An 8,572-nucleotide genomic window follows, 5' to 3' on the forward strand; every position below is an offset into this window, starting at 1 on the left:
GTCCCGAACCTGCGAATTATGATATTGCAAACACTTGTCGTTTTCATGGGAGTTTGCACTCAAAACAAAGCATGATTCAACAAGCCTTTAAGTACGTAGTTTCATCCTCCTAAGAGATAAACAAAAAAGATGCGTGGAGTAGAGGTAGGAGGTTGCAACTTGCATTATTGTACTCAAATTCACGTGCTCAAGAGGGGAAGTATTAACCCTCGTATGTGTTGCTAGATAAAATGGTCGTGAGTTGGGAGGATGTGTAAACATCACGATGGGTTCAGATGGGCTGGTGCTAGAGAGGGAGAAAGAGGCGTGTGTTCTCGGTGGACTCATTGGAGCAAAATATAAGAGGACGTCGTCGGACCCATTGAAACTTGAGCGAGCCCCCCCTCCCCCTCTCGCAAACACACTTCTACCAATCGCTTTTGCAACGAAAATCACGTGCTATGTAGCTCGAGTCTGCTAGGGCCTCGTTCATGGCCTGTGTCTTACCGTTGAGCCATCACTCATTGTTTGGAACTATGTTTATCATAGCAACTGCCTCCTCCTTGTGTAAAAGATGAGAGGAGAGGCAAGTTTTGATACGACTTTTGCTAGTAGGCCCGTTTGAACCCAACTTGAATGAAAGACCAAGTTTGACACCAACTTGGTTTGCCAGTTACCACTCTCAAAGAGGCAGCGAGTGCTGGGTGCCCAAGACCCAGTGTGACACGGCCTCATGTTATTAATACACACTATGGATGATCGACAGCCGAATAATTGCCCATAAATATCAGAGGTGAAACGCTGGACAGGATGGCCGAGTCAGCAAATGAGAGCCAGCCCAGCGGCCAGATCTCCCTGCCGTTTGAGCCATCCAGCTAGGAGCAAGTAGAGAGAGAGTGAGAGTGACACACAGAGAAAGCCGAGGGGGATTGTTGATGAGAGAGAGAGAGATATGGGGGGTAGAGGAAGAGAGAGAGAGAGAGAGAGAGAGAGAGAGAGAGCGGGCGCAGGTCGTGTTGTATGTGTGTCACTCGCGAGAGGGGGAGAGAGAGAAGAGAGCGCGCTACGAGCTCTGGAGCCTGCATTTAGGAGAGGCAAACCATTGCGCTCATCGTGCGCTCCTTTTTCCCTTTACTTACCCTCTCTCTCCACCACTCGCCCTCTCAGCGCACACGCATACACACATCACGTGATATCAACCCATACATACGCACACCAACACACACGTACTCGAATTTATACTTCCCATTTGCAGGAGATCTGCGTTTACCCTTATCCCCAGGGAGAGTTTTGCGCTCTGGGTTGCGCTTTCAGCTGAGAAAACCCTAGTTTCTCTGCAGAGAGGGGCATAGGCAGCCCTTCTTCACAATGCCGATCCTCTCTACTGTGTGGACGGAGGTCCTCATCCCCATTGCCGCTGTGATAGGCATTGGGTTCGCTCTTCTGCAATGGTACTATGTCTCCTTCATCTCCGTCTCCCCTGCCAAGTCCAGTGACAACGGCCACGAGGACTATCTGCTTGAAGAAGGCCCTGATGGACCCGATGCCGTCATCAAGTGTGCAGAGATTCAGGAGGCCATTTCTGTGGGTAAGCGTGCCTCTCTTTGGACAATGTAGGTTGGAATCCTTCACGTTCGTTTGCCGTAATGTGAGTTTTCGAGCTTCCTTGTCTCGTTAGGCACCGAGGTAGTGTGTGAGTGTGGGCATGCATGCACAGTCTGTTGTATTTGCACTGATGCTTCGTAATGTGGGCCTTGGATGCGTGTGTTTATATGTATACAAGGAGTATGCATTCTGAGAGTCACTTGAAGCTGCTAACGGCATGTTGTTGGTGTGCGGGATCCCAAGGACTGTTGTTGTTAAATGACTATGGTGGAAGCTGCAATGAATTGTCTGACGTTACTACTTCACGCCGCTCTTTGGTGGAACGCTGATCTTGGTGCATAACAGTGGTTTTTTGGGATGCTTTTTATGCAGCATTGTTGTGCCATGGGTTTCATGGTCTCTCAAGTGCTTGGTTAAACTGTGTGGATTGTGATTTGTGTGTGCTTATATTATCTTGACATGGTTAGACATACTCTCTGTACATTGTCCTATGTTTTGGTTTTTGGATTCACTCGCCAATGTTATACTGATGCTAGCTAGCATGTTGCAGGCGCCAATTCCTTCCTCTTTACAGAGTACAAGTACCTGGGGGCATTCCTTGGCGCATTTGCAATCGTCATTTTTGTCTTCCTGGGATCTGTGGAGAACTTCAGCACATCCCCTCAGCAGTGTGTGTACAACACATCTGAAGAGTGTGCTCCTGCCCTCATAACCGCAGCCTTCACAACGGTCGCATTCGTTTTGGGAGTGGTCACATCTGTGCTGTCTGGCTACCTCGGGATGAAGATAGCCACCTACGCCAATGCTCGAACAACCTTGGAAGCTAGGAAAGGTGTTGGCAAGGCATTTATTGTGGCATTTCGCTCCGGGGCTGTAATGGGCTTCCTACTTGCTGCAAATGGTCTTCTTGTCCTCTACATTGCTATTAATCTCTTCAAGATCTACTATGGCACCGAATGGGAGGGTCTCTTTGAAGCAATCACTGGTTATGGGCTGGGTGGTTCCTCTGTTGCACTTTTCGGTCGCGTGGGTGGTGGAATCTACACCAAGGCTGCTGATGTAGGTGCTGACTTGGTGGGCAAGGTGGAGAGGAATATTCCAGAGGATGACCCGAGGAATCCTGCTGTAAGTTACAAGCTTGTATGCGTGTAGTACCGAGAATTGTGAAGCTTTCTTTTTTGTTTATGCTCGACTTCCCAAGTTGAAAGTAGATCTCTGTTTGATATTGTGATGGCCTCTTGGACACTCCATGGATGTTCCACTTAGTCAGCTTGTCTGGATGGATCTTCGTGTTAAAACATTCTGGATCAGGTCAAATAGACCTTAATTCAGTTGGATGTCCTCTCTGACTGACCTCTTTGCGTCGATTTCAGGTCATTGCGGATAATGTTGGTGACAATGTTGGAGATATTGCCGGAATGGGCTCAGATTTATTCGGATCCTTTGCAGAGTCTTCTTGTGCCGCCTTGGTCGTGGCCTCTATTTCTTCCTTTGGGACTTCCCATGACTTTACTGCCATGTGTTTCCCGCTTCTCATTAGCTCCATGGGCATTGTTGTGTGTCTTGTCACAACCCTGTTTGCCACCGACTTATATGAAATCAAAGATGTGAAGCAGATTGAGCCTGCATTGAAGAGGCAGCTAATCATTTCCACAGCTTTGATGACTCTTGGGATTCTTCTTGTCTGCTACCTTGCATTGCCATCCTCATTTACCATCTACAATCTGGGCAGTACACCGAAGACTGTGCAGTGGTGGTAAGTTGTTTAGGATGCATTCTACTGTACTGGTCCATCGCTTGTGGTCTTACAATTTGAGTCTTGCAGGCATTTGTTCTTTTGTGTATCTGTTGGACTCTGGGCTGGCCTGATAATTGGATATACTACCGAATACTTTACTAGCAATGCATACAGGTTCACCTCAGTTTCTAGTTACTGCCTTTTGGGTGAATTTCTACTCATTTTACTGACTGTAGGTGAGTTTCTTGCAGTCCAGTGCAGGATGTGGCCGACGCCTGCCGAACAGGAGCTGCTACCAATGTTATCTTCGGTTTAGCATTGGGCTACAAGTCTGTCATAATTCCCATCTTTGCAATTGCAGTTGCAATCTATGTCAGCTTTGCCTTGGCAGTGTTCTATGGGATTGCTGTTGCTGCTTTAGGAATGCTCAGCACTATCGCAACTGGTCTTGCAATTGATGCATATGGGCCAATTAGTGACAATGCTGGCGGTATCGCAGAAATGGCAGGAATGAGTCATCACATCCGTGAACGCACAGATGCCTTGGATGCTGCTGGAAACACCACTGCTGCGATTGGAAAGGTAGCTCCTCTGCTCTTAATTTATGCATTGTGCATCCTCGTACATACCCTTACAGTTCTTTGCATCATCTTGACTGTCTGTCTTTACTTTTCTACTCTTTGGCATAATCTTTCCTCTATGCAATGATTCAGGGTTTTGCCATTGGATCCGCCGCGTTGGTGTCACTGGCGTTGTTCGGAGCATATGTGAGCAGGGCTGCATTAACAACAGTGGATGTGCTATCTGCTAAAGTGTTTATTGGACTGCTTGTGGGTGCTATGCTGCCCTACTGGTTCTCTGCTATGACAATGAAGAGTGTAGGCAAGGCTGCTTTAAGCATGGTGGAAGAGGTGCGCAGGCAGTTCAACACTATTCCTGGCTTGATGGAGGGGATCACCAAGCCTGACTATGCTACCTGCGTGAAGATCTCGACTGATGCTTCCCTCAGGGAAATGATTCCTCCTGGTGCGTTGGTTATGTTAACACCTTTGGTTGTGGGCATCTTGTTTGGAGTGGAGACCTTGGCTGGACTTCTGGCAGGATCGTTGGTTTCTGGTGTTCAGGTAAAAAAGCTGGAATGGTACTGAGACTGCCTATTATTTGTTCTTTGAGATTTAAGGTAGCTTAGCCAAGAGATTTCTTATTTCAGATTGCCATCTCTGCATCAAACACTGGAGGTGCATGGGACAATGCCAAGAAGTATATTGAGGTGGGCTTTTTCTGTACATGGGCTACTGCTATTTAGCTCTCTGTTTCTCAAGGGAAGAAGATGGGAAAAGATGCCCAAAATTTTGTTTGGCTTTTTTTGTACATGGGCTACTATTTACCTTCTCAAATGAAGAAGCTTTGTCAAGATGCCCAACATTTTGTTTGGCTTTGTGTTTGCAGGCTGGAGCTTCTGAGCATGCTAGAACCCTTGGGCCTAAAGGCTCCGATCCACACAAGGCCGCCGTAATTGGTGACACCATTGGCGACCCTCTCAAGGATACATCGGGACCTTCTCTGAACATCCTCATCAAGCTTATGGCAGTGGAGTCCCTTGTTTTTGCTCCCTTTTTTGCTGCTCATGGAGGTTTGCTCTTCAAGATTGGCTAGAAGAAAATCAGCAAGACTTTGAGTCTTTGGAGCTCCATGCAGATGAGCATTTTCCCATTTATTTCACTTTAAATTGTAGCAGAACTAGCCAGATTTTTAGCTCTGATGAGAATGTTGTAACTTGTACCGTCTCTAGGCCAGTTTCAGTGCAATTCTTTTGGTGCGGGATGTAAGCACTTATGTTGAAGTCAAGAGAAAATTCCTTTGATAAATGGAGTTTTTGTTGGGGAGCGGAGATGAACAAATTTTCAAACTTTACTACCACTACATGGAGTTTGATGATTTAAAAAAAAAAAGGATGGTTATAGTGGGTGATTGCTACTATTTGATGGAAAGTCTTAATAGGATGGCTAGTGTTATGCTCACCTCAGAAAGTTTTGTGTATAACGAGCCTTAAAAAGGAGGGGTGTGTTAATTCTTAAAATTTAACTTATTTAACACTTACTTCTATGGACACAAAAAGTCTTTTGACTTTCCATCTTCATTTGTCTTCTACTTTCCACCTTCATCCGTCTTTTCGTTTTCTAAACTCAACCTTCACTTCTGCACTTAATATGTTTTGAATGAACCTTTAATTTTTTGAGATGTGGCAGACCTATTAGGGGGTTATATAATTGCACATTAGGAAAAAACCGTAAGCCTGACAAGAAAAAAAGTCCTTTTATATTGCCTCAAAATATGTAATTACAAAAGTGGTTTCACAACCACTTACATGTACATGACAGATGGTTTCTTATTAAAGATTTTGTGTCCTTTGTCATATTGTAACTTTTCATTTTTGAAAAAACTATTCTGCCACTTGAATCTCACGTTGTGAATAAGAAGTCAAATTCTTGAGCTTTGCTTGGAGCATGTATGTCTCGTTTTGTCATTAATGTGAAGTTCGATCTTCGAGTGCTTTCCTTTGTGAATGTTGACCACATAGAGTTTAACCTTTAAGAGAACCCATCTCTCTTCTCTTCTATGCTCTCTCCACGCTATTACATCTCATTTCTGATGTTGCCATACACAAAACAAGACGTCTATTCCAAAGTAAGGGCTTCAACTTTGGCCCAAATGGGTTTGGCTTCTCGCTTATAGCACGTCTATTTGAGTTGTTGAAGAAGTAAGGTGAATTCTACAACTTGTGAGGGTGGTTTTTAGGAAGCTTGTAAAATCATGTGTTTGTTGGCACTGCCTACTTGCATGGAGTGATAGGCGTAGTGCCTATGCCTATGATATGTGTTGTACACAACGTTTAGGCTTTTTGAAGCTATTATAAGATGTTGCTTTTCAGTGTCCCTTTGGAGCCACGCTTGTAATAAAAATGGTAGTTGCAAGGAAAAAGCTAATTAATTTATCGACAGTAGCGACAACGCAAAGAGCCTCAAGCAAAGACAGCAAGGTATGCTGCTCTCTCTCTCTCTCTCTCTCTCTCTCTCTCTCCCCCCCCCCCCCCCCCCTCGCCCACACACACACACACGCAGACACACACAGGTAGTGTTGTCGTTGGCACGTTAGTAATGGCCTTGTTAGTATTGTTGGTGGATAGTCCTAGTTGATTCTTGGTTTCTTTTCGAAAGGTTGAAATTGTAAGGTTTTTGGCTTTATAAAACAAGCCTTAAGGAGTTAGGTACACTATTGACTTTTATATGTAAGGCATTGAAAGATTGAAACCTTGTTTGGTATTCTACTAGTAAGAGGGTCTTGTTTTAGTAAACATCATTTGGTTTTTTTTGCATTTTATTTGATTTAGAGTGCCAACATGACACTTCACCTTGTTTTGAGTAGATGTTACACAATGTGGGCGTAAATAGTGGTGTAATGGTAATGAGATCAAAAGGAAAGAAGCACATTGACCTATAGACAAATGGTGGATTGTATTCTATAGACCCCATTACCAAATGCACCCCACCTTTTTCAGCTACTCTTCATTTATAAGATTTGTAGGAGATGGTATGAAAGGGCTATTTAGTTATACACAAAACCTTATAGCCAAAAGGGACATTCTTAAGATGGAGAACCATTTGCAACAATAATGCAAGGATTCTCTTAATCATCGACTTCAAGAAAGCAAGGAGAATGTAAAGAACCTGTAGTCATTGCTAAATATAGCCAGAAGAAAGATAATAGAGCTTGTACTTAGACAAAGACAAAAGAAGTTGAAGAATATTGAGAGTCTGAAGTGAGGAATCGGAGGCTGGAGCAAAACAATCTAAACAATCATATAAAATCGATTTATTTTTCAAATTGGTATTTTTTGTTTTGTAAGTCAATATCTTTGGGTGCTATAGTTTTTGTAAGTTTGCGTTTACCTCAGGTCCTTAGTTTATTCGGGTTAAGTTTACCTCAGATCCTTAGTTTAGCTAGATTATTCACAAAGAAACCTTGGAGAGCCTTTCCACACCAATGACATATATCCTGGTAGGAAGAAAAACCTCAACTTGAACTCTGTTCTTTGGCTTGACAACTTTGCAGAGGGCAATGATAAAATTATACGATCTTCAACATATTGAGGTGAATGGGAAGCCATTCTTGTGATCAAATTAGATTAAAGTTAAATTGTGAAGGATAGAAAACTTGAGAGGGTAGCAATAACCCTCATGAATAGAGCTCTTGATACCACATAGGGAAAAAAGTCCTAAAAATTTTAGTGCACAGCTAGAGAAGAACATTTGGTGGTTGAGTACTTTTGAGGTTGATAGAGAGGATTTTAATGTGCTAAATTGGGTGTTCCACCACATTAGTATCCCATCATTAATCAAAGCCTAATAGGTTGGGGAGGAGTTATATGTTGAGGGTTTTGAAAGGTACAAGGTAGAATGGCACATGGGGGAGACCTAAAGCCACTAAAGTGTATGTAAAATGTGTCAAAGGATACCAATGCCAAAATCCCTTTTATCTATTGCATGGGTGCAACAAAGGAGCTAGATCCTGCTAATTGGAACAAATCGCCAAATAGAAACTCTAAAGATCCAAACTTTCAAACTATTTTAGATGTTCCCCTTTTAAATGTCCACATGTGCACATTGCATGCATTGTGTAGAATCATTGAGAAGATTGTGCACCTTTATATAGGGTTTGTATGGAAACTACAACCTTTCTGAGCCAAAGAAACTTCATGGGGGGAATGTGGTGATTGAGGTCATTTGGTGGAAATAATGTTCCTAGGGAAGCTTCTATCAGTGGGGTAAAGGCCAAGACCTTCACCCCACTAATAAAAGAGGTCATCTAGTGGAAATAATGTTCCTACGAGAGCTAATATTAGTGGGGTGAAGACCAGGACCTTCTTAGGATTCCATGGAAAATCAGGTAATTATGAATTATGATTCTTCTAATTTTCTTTAACACTTGCATAAGTGGCTAGTAAAGAAATTCTCTTTTTTGTGCAGCATATTACACTCCTTGGTTCAACACTTGCATAAGTGGATAAAACAATTCTCTTTTTTATGCAGCATATTATCTACAATCACACTCCTTGGTTTATAAAGAAATATGGAAGCTTGTCAATCTGGTCAACTCAAGGTATGGACAAGTCCCACTACCAACGCGAGACCAAGTTTTTCAAACACACTATGACATGGTGGAGGAGCTCAAAAAGCCAATAGCTTGCTT

At 43.2% G+C, this 8,572-nt stretch overlaps 1 protein-coding gene across 1 annotated transcript; it reads left to right on the forward strand.

Annotated features, from left to right (window-relative positions):
- Positions 1–1,010: 1,010 nt before the first annotated feature.
- Positions 1,011–5,190, forward strand: LOC147452356 (pyrophosphate-energized vacuolar membrane proton pump-like). The gene is made up of 8 exons (XM_086518076.1): positions 1,011–1,567; positions 2,135–2,709; positions 2,958–3,340; positions 3,410–3,496; positions 3,574–3,904; positions 4,036–4,446; positions 4,533–4,592; positions 4,772–5,190. The coding sequence occupies exons 1-8, from the start codon at positions 1,348–1,350 to the stop codon at positions 4,976–4,978; spliced, it is 2,274 nt and encodes a 757-aa protein (XP_086374202.1). The 5' UTR covers positions 1,011–1,347; the 3' UTR covers positions 4,979–5,190.
- Positions 5,191–8,572: the final 3,382 nt, after the last annotated feature.

Source organism: Adiantum capillus-veneris, chromosome 8 (genome assembly GCF_014529385.1).
Source record: "Adiantum capillus-veneris isolate H3 chromosome 8, ASM1452938v2, whole genome shotgun sequence".
Taxonomy (NCBI): domain Eukaryota; kingdom Viridiplantae; phylum Streptophyta; class Polypodiopsida; order Polypodiales; family Pteridaceae; genus Adiantum; species Adiantum capillus-veneris.